Source organism: Miniopterus natalensis, chromosome 18 (genome assembly GCF_054644295.1).
Source record: "Miniopterus natalensis isolate mMinNat1 chromosome 18, mMinNat1.hap1, whole genome shotgun sequence".
Taxonomy (NCBI): domain Eukaryota; kingdom Metazoa; phylum Chordata; class Mammalia; order Chiroptera; family Miniopteridae; genus Miniopterus; species Miniopterus natalensis.
Window position 1 is genome coordinate 8,276,302 of NC_142098.1, and position 18,757 is coordinate 8,295,058.

Here is an 18,757-nt window from a genome sequence, read left to right on the forward strand (position 1 = left end):
AGAGACTGTGATGCTCTGAATCACCATTTAATGAGGCTCAGTCCAGGACTGGTGGTGGAGGCAGCTGCTGAACCACTATGGAGGAAAAGCCAGCCCAGTGTAGATGGGGAGAGGAGGGGGGAAAAAAGCAAAGACAAAAAAGTCCTCCACTCAGAATGAGTCTTCAAAACAAAATACTAAAGTGCTTGGAAGAAAATAAATGCTAGTAAAGATAGATAACAGAATCAAGAATGAGAACAAAGGATGATTCTAGATGAGATTCATTTTATAGAGAAGTCAGTCAAAGATTAAAATAAGCAGGTTTGGGAAAGAAAAGGCATCACACTGATAAAAATGAGATTTTAAAATGCTCCAAAATATGCAGAAAATGGAAAAGGAACAGCTAGCTATACTTGAAAAAAAGGACCATTCACAAATTTTGGAAATTAAATATTTAGTCATAGAAATAATAAACTCAACAGATGGGATGAACTTTAGACCTGACACAATTAAAAAGAGAATTGGTGAATTGGAAGAGTACTGAGGAATTATCCCGAATGTAGCATAAAAAGTCAAAAGATTAAAAAAAGAGGAGAGAGAGAACATTTGAGAGACATGGAGGATAGATTGAGAGCATCCAACATATGTCTAATAGGAGTTCCAACAAAAGAGAATGAAGGTCCTGATAACGCAGAAAAATTTGAAGAGCTAAGAGTTGAAATTTTTCCTTATTTAAAAAAGACATGAGTCCTCAAATACTTTGAGTAGTACCATCATGTTGGTGCTGTAGGCTATAGGGATATAAAGAAAAAATTCTTAAGATACTCAAGATATAACAATGCAGATTCTCTGTAAGAGAAAGATTCTTATTACTAACAACAGATGTTAGAAGACAGGGGAATAAAATTTTCAAAGTGCTAAGGGAAGGTTACAGTCCATTTTAATTTTTAAAACCCAGGTAGTCTGATTCAGGAGTAAGGAAGAACTATAGATATTTTCAGTGATTAAAAAAGAGTAGGAGAATGACCATGTTGTAATTTAGTAAGAAGAAAAGTGAACCCAGAGTGAAGGTTTTTATTACAAGAAACAAGGATGAGCATAGAAATTGATTAAGTACATTGGAAAATTCACTTAATTATTAGTTTAAAGTACTTTTTTTTTTTTTTTAAATTAATACAAAACTCAAACTCTAGATAGCAGTAACTGATGTGAGAAGGAGCAGGTAAGCCATGTGTGATATAATATTAGGGACTCAAAAGAACACATACTATTGGTATTACTGGTTTCTAAGAACAATAAGAAAATATGATACATTTGCGAACTAACGTAGATGAAATGGAGACATATCTAGAAGAATATATATTAAATAGCCTTAAGAAGTAGTAAAAAGTCCAACTAAAGCAATGAAAGAAACTGAATGACAATCAGAAGTCTATGCCCTAAAGGACAAGAGGTCCAGTTTTGCAGGCAAGATATACCATATTTAGGTAATTCTCACTTTCCCCATTCCCTGATCCTAGAACAATTTTATTGGTACAGTTGACATACCATAAACTGTACATCTTTAAATGGTACAACTTGTTAAGTTTTGACATGTGTATGTACTTGTTAAACCACCATCAAAATCAAGGCATCTCCCATTTTTATTACACCAGGTGGTTTCTTTGTACCTGTTAGTAATACTTCCATCTTCCTCCAACCCTAGCCCCAGGCAACCACTAATTGCCATTTGTCGCTATTGATTAATTTGCATTTTCTATGATTTTGCATGTGTGAAATAAAACAGTATTCACTCTTTGTTTTGGCCTGGCCTCTTTCACTCAGCATAGTGATTTTGAAATTCATTCATGTTGTATGTATATCTGTAATTCATTCCTTTTTATCGCTGAGTAGTGACGTTTTGTGTTGCTGTACCACAATCCCCCCCCCCCCATATACTACATATTTCTTTTCTATTCATTTGATGGGCATTTGAGTTGTTTCCAGTTGTTAGCAATCACAGATACAGCTGCTGTGAACATTTATATACACGTTTTTGTATGGATATAAGCTGTCATGTTGTAGGTATATGTCTTACTTTTTTGAGAAACTGGCAGATTGTCTTCTAGAGTGGTTGTACCATTTTATTTTCAGAGAGCAGTGTTTAAGAGTTCTAGCTTTGAGAGTTTTGAGAATAGAAGTTCTTGAATTTGATGACATGTATCACTTGTTTTACTTTTATGGATTGTGTTTTTGGTTTCAAATCTAAGAAAACCTTGCCTTGCCTAACCTAAAGACTGAAAGAATTTCCTCTTCTACTAGTGTTATAGTTTAGCTTTTATATTTATGTTTATTTTTAGGTTTTACATTGATATATTTATTCATTCAAAGTTAACTTTTTATATATAGTACAAGATGTGGATTAAATTAAAAATACAGATATCTAATTCTTCAAGTAGTATTTGTTGCAAGGAATTTTTTTTCTCCACTGAATTAACTTTGAATGTTTGTCAAAAATCACTTGACCACAAATAGGTGGGTCTATTTTTTTTATTCTATTTTATTTATTTATGTATTAGTCTACTTTTATGCCACTACCCATACTGTCTTGATTTCTGTGGTTTTATAATAAGTCTTGACTTTAGAGTGAAGTCCTTCAACTTTGTTCTTCTTTTGCAAAGTTGTTTGTCCATTTTAGGTCTTGGCATTTCTGTGTGAATTTTAGTAGTGTGCCGGTTTTTACAAAAATGTCTGCAGGGGCCTGGGATTGGGACTGCATCTGTTTGGGAACAATTTGACATTGAGTGTTCAGATCCATGAACATAATATATCTCTCCATTTACTTAGAACTTCTGTAATTTCTCTCAGGAATGTTTATGAGGATTTAAAAAAATATAAATCTGGCCCGGCCGGGCGTGGCTCAGCGGTTGAGCATCGACCTAGGATCTAGGTGATCAGGGTTTGATTCCCGGTCAGGGCACATGCCCAGGTTGTGGGCTCGATCCCCAGTCGGAGGCGTGCAGGAGGCAGCCGATCAATGACTCTCTCATCATTGATATTTCTCTCTCTCTCTTTCTCCCTCTCCTCTCCTCTCTCTGGAATCAATAAAGATATATTTAAAAAAAATAAAAAAAAATAAAAAATATCAGTCTGGAAAATCTTTTGTCAGAATTATTCCTAAGTACTTTATAATTTTTGGTGTTATTGTTTATGGTATTCTTAAAAAGCTTTAATTTCAGATAGTTAGTAGCTAGTATGTAGAAATACTTGATTTTTGTATATTGATCTTGCTGTCCTGTAGATTGAACCTTGCAACCTTGCTGAATGAACATATTAGTTCTAATAGCTTAAAAAATTTTTTTTTGTAGATCCTGTAGGATTTTCTGTACAGGTGCTTATGTCATATGCAAATAAAGACAGTGTCACCTATTCCATAATTTTCCCTAGTCTGGATGCCTTTCATTTCTTTTTTTGGTCATAGTGCACCGACTAAAACCTTTAGTAGACTCTTGAATAGAGGGGTGACAGCAGGCATCTTTGCCTTTTTCCTGATCATACAAGGAAATCATTGAGGCTTTCATCACTAGGGATGATGTTGGCTGTGTGGTTTTCATAGGCTCCTTTAGCAGGTTGAATTTCTCTAGTTTGCTGAGTGTGTTCAGCAGAACTGACGTTGGATATTGACTAATGCTCTTACTGCATCAGTTCAGATGAACACGTGTTTTTTTCTCTTAGCACGATGATATGAAAATTTATGTTGATTTTCAAATGTTAAACCACCCTGGCATTTCTGGGACAATACTCGTTTTGATGAGTTATCCTTTTTATGTGTTGTTGGGTTCAGTTTGCTAAAATTTTGTTAATAATTTGTGTATTCATATTCCCAAGGGGATAGTAGTCTGTAATTTTATTGTAATAATCCTCCTTGGTTTAGGGATTGCATGCTATTCATTTTCTGCATGAGTTTGTGTAGAATTGATATTATTTCTTTCTTAAATGTTTGGTAGAATTCAATAGTGAGTGTTTTGTGATTGGAGTTTTCTTTGTGGTAAGTTTTTAAGACACAAATTCAATTTCATTATTAGATACAGAGCTATTAGGGTTATCTTTTTCTTGAGGTAATTGGTGTCTTTCAAGGAGTTTTTCTGTCTTGTCCAAGTTCTAAAATTTGTTGGCATAAAATTCATAATACCCCCATACTGTCCTTTTAGTTGGTATGTTGAGGCGTCAGTGTGTTTTTTCCATAGCAGTCTGGCTAGAGATTTTAAATATCACAAACTAGCTTCTGGCTTCATTGATTTTCTTTTCTTCTTTCCATTTTATTGATTCCTACTCAGATCATTTATAATTTTCTTTTTAAAAATATATATATCTTTATTGATTTCAGAGAGAGAAAGGGAGAGGGAGAGAGAGAGAGACATTAATGATGAGAGAGTCATTGATCAGCTGCCTCCTGCATGCCCCAGATTGGGGATCGAGCCCGCAACCCGGGCATGTGCCCTGATCAGGAATTGAACTGCAATCTCCTGGATCCTAGGTCAATGCTCAACCGCTGAGCCACGCCCAGCTAGGCTATAATTTTTTTTCATCTGCTTATTTTGGGTTTCATTTGCTCTTCTTTTTTCATTTTCTCCAGGTGGAAGCTGCGGTCATTTGTTTGAGATCACTTTTCTTTTTAATATAGGCATTAGTGTTATAAATTTCCCTGTAAATATTGCTGTAGCTGCAACCTAGAAACTTTTTAATGTTTATTTTAATTTTTATTCAATTTAAAACTTTCTAATTTCTTGTTTTGTTTCTCCTTTGACCAATGGGTTATTTAGAAACAGATCATTTAGTTTCCAAATACTTGGGGAGTTTCAAAATATATTTCTCTTATCGATATTCAATTTAATTTCATTTTGTTAGAGAACACCCCCCTGGGCTTTACTGAGATATAATTGACACATAGCATTTTATAAGTTTCAGGTGTAAAACCTGATGCTTCGATACATGTATGTATTGGGAAATGATTACTACAGTAGGCTTAGTTAACACCTTCGTCACCTCACACAGTTCGTTTGCTTTACTTCCTGTCTTGGGCCCGTGTCCCGCTTGCCTGCTGGAGCTGTGGAAATGGACCCAGTCCTCACGGAAGGGTCTGCAAATGCTCTTCCTGCCGGGTGGGAGATCCGAGGCTTTGCACCCTCTCTGGCTTTTCGTGTGGCATTTGTGAGCAGCTTGATGTATTCGACACGAGTGTGACAGCAAGGACATGTGAGCAGAGCAGTGTGCTGCAGGGCCAGCTGTGTGGATTTGTCTACACTGGCCGAGGAGCCAGCTCGCACAGTCAAACATGAGTGCCTTCTGCCTCTGCGCTGGAGCGCCTTTCACGCTGTGTGTGTGTCAGCGGGTTGGCATTTGACTCAGAAATTGTCAGAGCTGTTTTCTTTCCCCCTCTTTACTCTGTAAGCCTGCGCTGGTTCCCCCCGCAATATTTCATTGTACATCACAAAAGTATGGGCTTTCTAAAACTAAGCCAAAAATCACGTCATCTTCATCTTTGTATTGCATTTCATGTTAACAATTAATGCGTAAAACATTCAAGTTGCTAGTAGGTAATGTGTTGAATAGGTAGTATGTTTGCTGAGCTCAAAATCGAAGCAATGTAAAATGGAATACTGTTTTGGATGGTCTTGTCCCACCCCTGTCCCCTCTAGTCTTTCCCACCTCCACCCCAAGATCACCGCTTGAACAGTTTGCCGCTGTCCTTTGTGTTTCTGTACGCAGACCAAGCGGGGGCTCTGCCCCTTGCCTTACACCCCAGTAAGCCCCGGAGGGCTTTCCCTCCTCTGCCGGGAGCCCCCTTGCCCTGGTCTCCTGTTGCTCTGTATTTGATCGCGCAGATGCACGTGGTTTATTTAACCATCCTCTGTGGACGGACACTGGATTGCTTTCTCATCTTTTTGTTGAGTTACCGTATAATTCACATGCCATAAAATCCAGTCTTTTAAAGTGTCCACTTAAGTGGTTTTTAGTATGTTTCCAAGCTTTTGTTCTACAAATAGCAATCCAGTGAGTAAACTTGTGCCTACATTCTTCTGAGCACTGTACAGTATCTGTAGAAAAAATCCTCAGAAGTTGAATTTCTGGGGCAAGGGGAAACTGCACTTAAATTTTGATGGGAATTGTATGATTTTGTGCTCTGAGTATGAGAGGGCTGGTTTCACCATAGCTGTGCCCGAGTGACTTTGCCTTTTTATAAATCAACCTTGATTTTAAGAAACGTATGATGTTCACGGACTACCAGTGTCATCTCCTGTTGATTCCTGATTGATTTCACCAAAGTAAATAGGACCAAAAGTTCTTTTTAAATGGATAACTGTTGTCATCTATAATTGACCTTGCTAATTACTTGGTAAAACTGGATGTTGATGCACAGAGCAGATTTCACCTGTGTGGTCTCAGGTCGAGTGAATTCCTGACCCCTGTTCTCTCTTGTCACATGGGTATAAAATGCTCGCAGTGTTAACATTCAGATTCCCAGGGGCAGGAGGCCATTTATATTCCGCTCTCTCTAGCGTAGGAACATTCTTGTAGAATTTGATCCTTTCAGTGCAGCCTTCCAAATTCTAATGTTTTATATCCATCTGATACATGGGCCTCCACTGAGCTGAGAAGTGGTCGTTTTCACGATACTTTGGCTGAAGTATTAATTATGCACAGACTTTCAACTTCCAGTGGTGCTTGTTGGTCTACGGGACAGGCCTGTTGCTGTTCGATCGGATTAAGGTGTCGTATGTGATTCCTTATGGGTCTCCACCTTTGTGTTCCTTCTTATACACAGAGTAATTTCGTGGACTCTCCAGAAGAGATCTTACTTCTAAGGTGGAGGCATTTCAAGGTTGGAGGTCACATTTAATTATTCAAGGCTTTTAACAATGGGTTACAGTTTTTTAGGGGGCATTTAAATATTTTATCTACAAAAAGGACTGGTGAAGATTCATAGGAAAATGTAGGCTTTCTTGAGCTTGAAGTGAAAATTGAGGTACAGATTTTGATTAAGCCCATGATGGAGTGGAGAAATGTGCAAATAAAATTGTGGAAATATCATGAGTTCTTTCTGTGCTCCAAATAATGGCTAATGTTGAAGACAGATAAGCCACTTACCCGATGATTTATCTGCACGAATGGCTGGTGTTGGTAGTATTGGTCCTTCATAAAGGGAAACTGTAGTTTAACTGGTGAGCCATTCTTATTATAGAGGAAATACCTGCAGTCAAAGCAGAAAGCTTTCATTCAATAAGCAGACTAGGATACTGCATAAGAGTAGAATGTATTGTTTTGTCTCTCTTAGGTCAACTGGTGGCTGTATTTGTATTCCCCTTTTTCTGTATTTGCTGTGGATGATTGTACAAAAGACCCAGAAAGAGTTTGAGTTGTGCCCAAAGCTTGCTCTGGGCTGCTTTGTGATGGTTTTGTGGGGAGGCTGCTTTCCTAGGGTGGGGAGGCTAACACCCAGGGCTCCCATGTCTGCTTTAGCAGGTTGGTCACTACATAATGACATTGCTCCTTGAATGTCATTGAAGTGGGGGATAAATCCAGTTTGTGTTCACCGAGCAACCATACGCTGTGGAGCAGGGCTGCATTGACCCAGGGCGAGGAGCGCCGCTTTCTAACTCTTATAACCGTGCCTCAGCGGCCGGCAACAGCCTGACTATGCATTTTATTACAATTTCATTTGAAAATCAGTTGTTTCTGCCACTTCTGGTTTTTTTCATTCAGAAAATTTTTATGGTGTATAGATAATTTCTATGTGTATATGTGTCTGTGTAAACACACATACAGCATTTATATACCATGTACATACACACACCATATATATTTGAATATAAGGTCAGATATTCTTTGAAAAATAATCCCTTGGAAGGATGGTGTCACCCTATATGTGTTTGATTCTTTAGAAAGTACTTTATAACACCTGGTCCCCTCTTACTTGGTTGAACAGTGTGGTACTGCAGGTTTGCCCCGCTGTCCAAAAGAAGTGCGTTCCCATGAAACCTTTCATAAGAGGTGCTGAAAGGTGAAGAAGCGATTACATTAATTTATATGGAAACATTTTTGAGCATTCCCATACCCAAAAAATAACTGACCAAATCATACCAAATAATACACAAAACCCAAAATAACCCTAGCATATAGTGAAAGGGGAAATGATACGGTAAATACCTTAGCCTGTAGACAGTAGAAATAATGTAAGGACAGTGCAGTCACGTACTAAAAAGACTGATTTCTCCTTAAATAAAAGATAACAGGATGCCATGCTTTGCACAGCCATCAATCCACTCAAGCAACAGACTTTCTGTGTTACCCATTACTGGGTGCCGTCTAAGGGACCACTTTGCTACTAGCAGAACCATTCGTCACTTTGGCAGTTTTCTAGATTCTTTCTCTCTGCATGTACATAGTACAGATGGTGGACACAGGCAAGCTCAAGGCACACACAAGGTCATTATTTTGTTCACCAACATCAAAATGCTCTCTACGTCCAGTTGTGTGCAGAGCATAACACCCTTCGACGACTCTTAGGCCTTTCCGGTACCCTGGGCACATCTTGCTGTCGGATGCAGAGTGAGTCGAGATAAAGCAAAGACGCTCACAGGAAGTCAAGGCTAAGGCGGCCTGGTGCTGAGATGCCGAGTGTGGTTCCTGGGGAAGGAGGTAGACAGGCCACTTTCCCTGCAAAGCAGATGCTGAGCAATTTCACTTTTCTTTTATTTGGTAAAAGCAAAAACTCTCTTTGGGCCTGTTTTGGTTGGCGAAAACAGGTGCTAATGTAGGTCTTTGTGGCAGTGAAGTGATGTGATGTGAGCTTTTGGGAAGGGGGGAAGCCCGGATGCAGGAAGGCGCAGCGCCCTGAAACGGCTTCAGACAGCCCGAGCCATAGCTGCTTGAAAAGATTGCTTCATACAATTGGAAAGGCAAAGAAGCGAAGATGCTTAACATGGATTTAATAATTATTCTTGAGGTGAAAGATGAATTTTAAAAAGTAATCATGTAAGCGGATATGATACCGAATGAAAGTTTACAGGATGAGTAACCATTCCACACGTCCCGATGTTTGCACACGGGTACTTGTTGTTTGGTTGGGTATTTCCAGTGGTGGACTGTGGGAGGGCCCGAAAGCTGCCATGTCTCCGGAGGATTACACACAGGAAGACTTGCTCTGGAAAAATATCTGACGACTCAAAAGGAAACTCTAGTGATAAAAGGACCCTGATGTTAAAGATACATGTCAGGAGTTCATTACACTGTTTTATGAAATGTGACAGTGAATAAAGTCATTATTTATGAATTAATGCTTTATGCAATATGTAATTTAAATGTGTGTTATTACATTACTACATTTTATAATTGGCATTTGATGAATTTCTGAAAGTTTAGACATTCAAGTTGGCTGAATTTTGGGGGGATTCTCTCTCTTGTTGGAAATATAAGGGATTGTCTTATATTTTGGGTCACTTTCTAGTCAGTCACCTGTACATATTATTATTTTTGAACAGAAGCTGAGGCTCCTTGAGGAGCTTGAAGACACTTGGCTTCCTTACCTGACCCCCAAAGATGATGAATTCTACCAGCAGGTAAGGCCTTTTCATACCTTTGTCAGTTACTAGTGGTTTGTTCTGATATACCTGAGCTTTTAACTGCAGTCTGGAGAGGTTAAATGAGAAGCGAATGGTCTGATGTGCCCGTCTTGTGACTCCTCATCACCCGCAGGCGATGTCACTTCCTTCACCACCTGCTTTCTGCTGTGAACTTGGTGCGTTAGTGCAGCGGCTGGTTTCTCCTACTTCCTTGCCTCTGCTCGTTGTTTCTTCTGCATAGAATATCCTGTTGCCAGATGGCTAACCCTTCGAGGCTTCACTGACACACCACCTCCCCTGTGAAAATTGTCTCGACTTACCTTCCCTACACGCAGAGCAGACTGCCCTTTCCTCTGTGCTACCCGAACCTTGCGAACACCTCTATTGTGCCTGTCACATTGTATTGCAGTTACAGGGTTCTGCGTCTCTCTCTCTCTCTCCCTGAATTAGTCAGCATTCTTTCAATTATAAGTGACAAAAACTCAGAGAAACTCATTATGGAAAAAAGGGAATTTATTGACTGACTTACCTGGGATGTCTAGGAGTAGCTGGCTGAATCCAGCTTCTCAAAACATGCCATCTGATCACTGTTTGCCTCTGTTTCTTGGCTGGGCTTTCCTCTGTGACTTCATGCTGGAGAGGCCTTCACCTGGTAGCACAGGAGGCTCTGACAGCCAGGGACATGTGGTATTAAGCACATGGGGTCTTAGAAGGAGGTCCTGATTTCTTTCTTCCTGGCTCTATTTGATTCTCCTGGTGTTGATCTCATTGGCCTTTCCAGAGTCATATGCTCATCTCTGAACCAGCCATTGTGTCCAGGGGAGTAAGGTGCCCTCGTCTGCCTGGCCCAGTCCACGTGCCCACTCTTGAGGTGGGGTTGGAGTATGATTATTCCCACTCAAACTGCATGGACTCCGAGTCAGAGACAGATGGTTTTCCCAAACGAGAACCTGTTTCCTTCCGAAGGAGGAGGGGAGAGTATGCTGGGCAAGTGAGCAGCAGTGGTATATGTCTCCCCTCTCTTGCCTACTAGGATAGGAGCTCCTGGGGCTGAGAATCGGGCCACGTGACTTCGTGTCTGCAGCAGCCGGCATGCGCCTTTATAGCTGATTCTCAGGACCGTGGCGGGGAGAGGAGGCAAGGAGCTTCTCCCCCTGGAATCCATGTCTCCTTTTCCAGGCCGCCGTCAGCTCTTGGACACTGTCTCTCATCTGCATTTTCATTAGACGCCCTCTCTCTTTTACCTGGTGGGCCCTTTCATGGCTGTGCTGGTTTTCTGCTTTGCCCCTCTTTCTTGCTTTCTTTTTTTTGAAAATATATCTTTATTGATTTCAGAGAGAGGAAGGGAGAGGGAGAGAGAGAGAGAGAGAAACATCAATGATGAGAGAGTCGTCATTGATCGGCTGCCTCCTGCACACCCCCGACTGGGGATCGAGCCCGCAGCCCAGGCAAGTACCCTGACTGGGAATCGAACCGCGATCTCCTGGATCTTAGGTCGATGCTCAACTGCTGAGCCACGCCCAGCTGGGCTCCCAGTTGCACTGTTTTCTCTTTTAATTTAGTTTTTCAATCCCAGTTTACATTCCATATTCTTTTGTATTAGTTTCGGTGTGCAGTGCATTTTCTAACCAAGGCATACCTCAGAGCGGGTCAGCCCCTGCTTCCAACCGCACCGTGGCTGTTCACTGCCGGGCCCCTGCACCTCCCATCTCGTTCACGCCTCCCACGCGGGGTGCTGACAGTCCTCCCACCAGCTGCGCACCTGCATTGTTTGGGCGTCCCTGCTGCGCCCTCGGCTGACGTGCCTCCTCCCTTCCTTGATGAGCTTGTGTGGTGTCTGTAACAACTCATGTGCCACGTCCTGCAGGATGCCTCCCTGACACCTCTGCAGCCCAGGGAGTGGGCTCTGCTCTGCTCCCTGTTGCCTGTACCTGTAGTACTTCATGGGCACCTTTGTTAATACTTCTCCCAGTTTATCGTAATGATTTTATATATATATATATGTTTGTCTCCCTCATCCTCTGTACTATGTACAGTGCCTGACACCTAGTAGGTGCTCATTTAGTTTTCTTGAATGAATGCACACATTAGTTCATTTAAAAAGCAAGCTCTGTAATAATGTTTAGTATGACCTGAAGTTTGGTTTCACACACATGCAGTCCTCTCCAGGGAGGTGGTATCTGGAAAGATCTGCAGGATTTATACAGAAATGTTATCCCCCAGAATTGGTAGGGTTTTCTTTCTCCTATGAGCTTTTCTGGTTTTCCAGATGATCTTACATGACCATGTATTCTTTTGTAATCAGGAAAAAAATTAATTTTAGGGAGTACCCTTAAAGCAGGCAGACACAGAAAATGCAATGAATTCTTAAATCCTTACTAATATTTTCCCAGATACAAGCCTTTGGGTACGTGGTTACACACTCTGTTATAAAGTAACTGCCGAGCCATTTCAGCTTTTGTGTTGTGAATGTAGTACATGTAGAATCAAACACCAGAGGTTATCAGCCCATGGTGCTCCAACCAGCCATATACCGGGGATCAAAGGGAACCCAGATGCAAACAGAACAGCCATCAGGGCCTCTCTTGATCAAGGCTTCTTTCAGCTCTCCAAGACCCAGCAAACCTGATACCAGTCTCTAATCCCTGTAAGTGCACCTTGTAAGAAGGCTTAGTGCTTCAACAAAACCCCGGGAAAGTAAATCTGTTCTCTTAGAAGGTGAAGAGAAAATACTGTTTCATGACATGATACACAGAAAATTTAGACCTGCCATTGGGTCCCTTAAACAGGCTCTGGCCACAGGAATGCCCGTCCAGCCGCCAGTCATAAAAACAAGACTTGACGGTCTGTCTCCTGACCCTCGCAGTGTGGCTCTGCCATTTACACCTGCCCGCGGCATTTCCACAGGCTCATACCCAGCACCTGCTCTTTTTCGGGCTTGAGGTGCTTGAGGTGTGGACATGACCTCGCTGTTTGAGGAGCCAGGAGAGACTCATTACTTCTCTGAGCGGCAGAGCTGGAGTAAAAGCCCTTACTTCTCTGACCCTAAGGCCCACGCTCTTCTTGCTGAGCCTGTGTGCCTCCCAGCATACCATGCTCAGATTCAAAACACTCAGAGGAGTTTTTAGTTTCCTTTGGTAAGAACCGTAGAGCAAACAACGCAAAGCAGACAACAGCAAAGTCCAAGTCAGACAAGCAGAGAGAACCGCTCACTGTTGGTCTCCACAGAGCACAGGGACACAAGGAATGCGTGTCAGGAAACATACTCCAGAGAGGATGCCACTCTCTGCAGTCTCCCCCTCGCTTTCAGTTACTGTGTCCTCTCCCTGTGCCGGGTGGTCTGGCCCTGCTCTCAGTGCTTTACATGCATTTGCTCATTTAAATCTAACCACAACCTCCAAGACAGGTGTTATTAAAACCCCATTTTAGGGATGAGGAAACTGGGGCCCAGAGAGGTTTAAATGTTCAAGATTTATAAACGGGAAGTGTCAAGACCAGGATTTGAGCCCAGGCTGGCTGGCTGCGGGTCTGAACTCAGAACTGCAGTACTGCTTCCCCGTTTCTCTTGGTGCTCCTGGGACGTCTGTGCTTTTATCCAGTGAGTCCACAGCTCTGTCTCCATCCCTGTTCTCCCTCCTGACCTCCAGCACTCCCATTCCAGCTGTCCACCAGGCAGCTCTACCTGGAAGTTTTGCAGGTACATCTAACGCCACCTGATCTATAATAATTAATTACTTAATTTAAAAAATGTATTTAGCTCCCCCACTCTGTGCCAGGTAGTGTTTTCGGTACTAAAGACAAAGTTATAAAAAAACCAAAAGATTCCTGTTTTTTTTTAAAATTTTCATGTAGTTTTGCTAATTTACTGTTTTACTTAATATCTGGATATTTTTTAAAACGTATTTGAGAGAGAGAGAGAAACATCAGTTTGTTGATGCACTTATTTAGGCAGCATCAGTTGGTGCTTGTTTGTGCGCTGACTGGGCACTGAACCCAGAACCTTGGTGTATTGGGAGACTCTCTACCAACTGAGCTACCTGGTCAGGACTGATTCCTGTCTTCTTTGAGCTTATTTCTGTGGGGCAGGGAGGGGGAAAGGGAGTAGAAATTTAAAAAAAGAGAGAAGTAAAAGAAAACACATGGAAAATAACTGTTAGAGGGCAAGTGGAGGTAACTACTGCGGGTAAGCGGGTAGGGAGTGCCGCTGGCTGGGGGCTGCAAGTAGGGTGGATGCGGAAGGCCTGGAGGGAACACTCGAGCAGGGACCTCATGGAGGCGCGGAAACAAGCCGTGTGGGTACCTGCAGGAAGAGAGTGCCGGGCACAGGGAACAGCAAAGCCTCGAAGGTATGTTGAGGACAGACAGCCCCAAGGCCACGGCCCTGGAGCCGGGGGAGGGTGGGGACTGTGGAAGGAGATCAGACAGCAGTGGCCTGACGGTAGGAACTTTCCGTCTACGGTGAGAACGTTGGCTGTGACTCTGACAGACAGAGGACATGAGCAGGTTCTAAGCACAGGTGTCACAGGGTCTGCCTGACAGTTTGCCGAGGGTCCGTTTTACAGGAACCCAGCGTCCTTCCTCTCCCCCTGTGGCTTTTCCCTGGTCTTCACACGGAGGCCTCGCCGTCCCCAGCGTCCGCCCGTGGCTTGCACCCCTCCCTCGTGCTCTGGGCCCTGGCTCTGCCCCCTCTTCAGAACCCCCAGGTTACTTCCTCGTTTCCAGCTGCACCGACACCGTCTCAGGGTAGCCCCTCGGCTGTCACCTTCCACCCACGCGGTTCCATCCTTCTCATCAGTGTCCCGTGTGCCCTCGCCACTGCCGTGAGAAGTGTTCCTATAACATGTCTCACTGTCACTCCTTGCTTCGTGCATCTTGCTGGGTCTCTCTTGCCCCTAAGGTAAAGCCCAAGCCCCTCAGCGTGTCCTCTGAGGCCATTCACGGCCTCAAGCCGCCCCTCTGGTCCAGTCTCTGCCCATCGCCTAACACCATGTCCGGCCTCACACTCCCGTCTCACAGGCTTTGTTGCCACCGCCGCCCGCTGGGCCCTCTCATCCCTCATGGCCCTGTGCCTGCGATTTCCTGCTCCCCTTACAGACCTTGCTTAATGCTACCTCCTCTGGGAAGACACCAGGAAATCCTGCTTGTTGACTTCCAGAAACAAGAAGGACCTGGCTACTTCTCACTTCCTCTGCGGCTGACACAGCAGCCGCAGCTCCCATCGTGTTTTCTCAAATGGTTGCGGTAGCTCCTGACTTCCACCCCTGCCCCGCCCTTCAGTCTGTTTTTGTTTGTTTTTTTTCAAATATGTTTTTACTGATTTTAGAGAGAGAGGGAGGGAGAGGGGGAGAGAGAGAGAGATAGAAACATGGATGTGAGAGTGAAACATTGACAGGCTGCCTCCTGCACGCCCCCAACTAGGGATGGAGCCCGAAACTGGGGTATGTGCCCTGACCAGGAATCGAACCCACAACCTTTTGGTGCGCAGGAGGACGCCCAGCCAACTGAGCCACACCAGCAAGGGCTTCAGTCTGCTTTAACACAGCATCTGTAGTGCTCTTTTTAAAACATAAGTCAGCTCGTGACTCTTTCTTGCTAGCTTTTAGGTAGCTTCCTGTCTTCTTCAGAGTAGAAGCCTAGGACCCCGCATTCACCTACACAGCTCCACACACCTGGCTCCTGACCACTGCTGTCACCTCTTTGCTGTTTCTCAGTCCTCTCCTCCCCTCTCCCGACTCCTCCCCTGTTCTTGCTCTTCCTGGAATAAACAGGGCACATTCCTGCCCCAAGGCCTTTGCACTCCGTGTCCTCTCCCTGCCCCCAGGTGTCTGCAGGGTTTATACTCTCATTTCCTGCTTCCTCTGTTCAGGCGTCACCTGATCAGAGGGCCTTCTGACCATCCTGTGTAAGGCAGTGAGTCACCTTCACCGTGGCTCTATTGGGCTTCCTTGGCTTTATGTTTCTCCATAGCACTTAGTACAACTTCAAAGGCTATGTATTTTACTAAACAAACAAGCAAGTACTAAATAACTATTTTTTTACTATATATAGTATTTTACTATATATTTATATATTGTATATATAAACATGAGCTCCCGGAGAGCATATAGGAGGTCTCTCTCTGTCTTCCCAGTACCTAGCGCTTGGCATGTAGTATGTGCTCAATAAATCTGTATTTAATAAATGAAGGTTTTCCAGATCCCATTCCTAATTATTTATCTTCTGCTCCCAAAGCAGACATTCATACATCTACCGTGATAAGGCTTCCTCTAACTATTGGTTTATATTTGTCTGTTCTGTTAAATATGAGATGCTATAAAACAGGGCCTAACTTGTTTTTATGATTGTACTTATGACACTTTAGACAGTGTCTGTTACATAGTAGATCTCCAGTAAGTTGTAAATAATTTGTAAAAAGAGCTATTGAATGAAGGAAGGAAGGAACATACATCTTTGTATCACTTTGTAGCAAACCACACATCATCACAAGACTCCAAGGCGGAATAAGGCCTAGCCCATTTGTCAGGGGATGGCTGGCAGGGCATTCGCATTTTATAGTGAACATTATGTAGAAAATATGACAGGTATAGTACAAATTTCTATAGAGTGCAAAATATAAAGTGTTATCAGCAAAATCTATTAATAGCCAGATTAGAAATATACTCTCATAAAATCGGTGCATCCTAACACTTTTAAATGAAGGGCATTTCCCAAGTCACTTGAAGATTTACAATTTCATTTCACTCTACTGAAGTCAAGTTCCACTGGGCTTCGTTTTGGAGAGCCTCCTGGAGACTGGCTTCTTACTCATTTAACACCATGTCTGACTTCTCTGCATGATGAAATTCTTTCAGAAGTATTCCTTGATGGGAGAGGAAGGGGTAGAATTTTCACAGAATGCTTTAACATAGTGGAGCATAAAACCTATGCTCCAGAGAACCCAGAATGCCACATCTTTCAACCACCGGTAGAGGCCTGGCATGTTGGCAGTTTATATCTAAAGCACCTTTCCAAATGCCTATTAAACTGTATAATCATCATTTATGTCATTTTGTAGATCTCAGGAAATATATTATGTGACCAGACAACTATTGATATAATTGCATGACTATATACTCCCTGGAAAAACTTTAATGGGATTAAATGAGAAAAAATTTTTTAGCATATTTGGGAATCTGCCAACGGCTGTTCCAAATTATTGTGTGGTATCTGATGTTCTTCTACATGTACCTGTCCAAAATGGAAAGTGAACTGGTTTGTTGGACAGAATTAATTAATATTAAATTACTTAATGTTCAGTTCTTTTCCAGACTTACTTGCTGTTCTCTTTAAAGAAAAATTTAACAAATTTTGGCACTTTATGTATCTGGCACTAATCTAATTACTTTATAAATAAATATTAAGAGAGGGCATTTAGGTTTGGGGTTTTGTTTTTTTTTTCTCTTGCATTTTTTTTTTGAGATAGTGACAGTATTAGCCAATTATTATTATTTGTATTTATTGTAATCAAATCAAAATTTCTTAGAGCATTAAATAATATTCTGTCAGTTTTTAATAGTATGAGAAGTTATTCTGAAACATTTTGAAAATTTAGGGGCGTCAAAAACAATCTCCTGGCAAACAAAAGAAATGTCATGAAATTAAGAATTTTTGAATGCAATATCTGCCCTGATTTTTTGTTTTAAAAGGTATTTTACATTTATTTTTGTAAATTTGGAAAATAAACAGCTATCTAAAGAAGAAAATTGAAATTATGCCAAGTTCACTACCCAGAGATAAGCACCATAAACTTTTGGCCACATTTTTTTTCTAAATAGTTTTTTCTGTATTTACATATCTACATTTAAAAAATGAAAGTAGGATTCTGTTGCCTAATTATCTGGATACTAATTTCTTATAGAGTAGTTTTTTTTTAACTTACATTTTCATAAAACAGTATAAAAATTATTCTAACGTGTGTTACTTTAGCACTTCATCACGTGAATGATGTACCATTTCACTTCTAATCCGCTGTTGGACGTTTTGGTGTTCAGTTTTGATCATAAAATGCAGTATGATGAATATCCTTATAATCTTGATAAATTTCTCTATTACCCTATGATAAACTCTTAGAAGTAGAACAACTAGATGAAAAGATATGAGCCCTGACTGGTGTGGCTCAGTTGGTTGCCGGCTGGATTCCCAGTCAGGGCTCATGCCCAGGTTGCAGGCTCCATCCCTGGTTGGGAGCGTGCTGGAGGCAGCCGATCGATGTTTAATGTTGTGCTTTCCCATCGATGTTTCTCTCTCTTTCTCTCTCTGCCTTCCTCTCTCTCTAAAAGTCAATAAGCTATTAAGAATAAAAGATTTGAACATGTGAGATTTTGATAGATTTTTTTTCCCATTTGGCCTTAAACTGGGTTACAATAATTTGCATTTTCTAAGTGCAGGCTCTCAGAATACTTGATTTTGCACTCACCAGCAGTGTGCATTACTATAATAAAATTTTATTATTTTGCAAATTTAATAGCCAAAGCTAAATTAAATATAATTTAACGCAATTATGTTAATTTATAATTTTTCTGACTTTGGTGCAGTGTGTGTGTGTGTGTGTGTGTATGTAGGTGTTCTTTGCAGTCTTCTCTCAGCCCTGAAGAAGTGTGCTCTGAAACGGGAGTTCCTGGTAATTATCTTAATTTTCTTTAATATTGTACATTAAGGACCATTGAAACAACACTGGAATTGTTAAGTATAGAGAAATTTCCTCCTCCATTACCTTGCTAGTTAGATGTGCTTCAAGTATACTAAGAGCTTGGGGACTTCCTCAGAGGATGACCAGTTTAGTGATAAAATTAGTTCCTGCCCACGGCTCCCTTCATGAGCTGTGTAAACAGAAAGGGTGATATTTCTGTTTTCGTTTTCCAATTGGGATGAATGAGGGATAGAAACCAGAGATTCCAAACAACGCTGACAGTCTCTGTGACAGCCCATAGTGGAATGCCACCTAATTCCGCTCTCTGTCACTTTAGATGTAAGATCACACACCTCTGAGAAGCAAGGCGCGCCCACTGTGCTTTCCTCCTAAATCTGTTTCCCCCACTAGACTTGACTCTAATTCATCCTTCGTCTGCCTGCTTTCCCGAGCTCTCTGCATTCTGGATCAGCCAGGATAGGCCAGGCAACACGGTGGTAACAGACAC

At 41.9% G+C, this 18,757-nt stretch overlaps 1 protein-coding gene across 3 annotated transcripts in view; it reads left to right on the forward strand.

Moving 5' to 3' along the window:
• FTO (FTO alpha-ketoglutarate dependent dioxygenase) overlaps positions 1-18,757 on the forward strand; it is a 316,814-nt gene that overhangs the window by 76,917 nt on the left and 221,140 nt on the right. For all 3 annotated transcript variants that reach the window (XM_016221020.2, XM_087827442.1, XM_087827443.1), the window contains exon 2: positions 9,501-9,578. In XM_016221020.2, the coding sequence (XP_016076506.2) occupies positions 9,501-9,578 (78 nt within the window). The remainder of the gene's footprint in view (positions 1-9,500; positions 9,579-18,757) is intronic.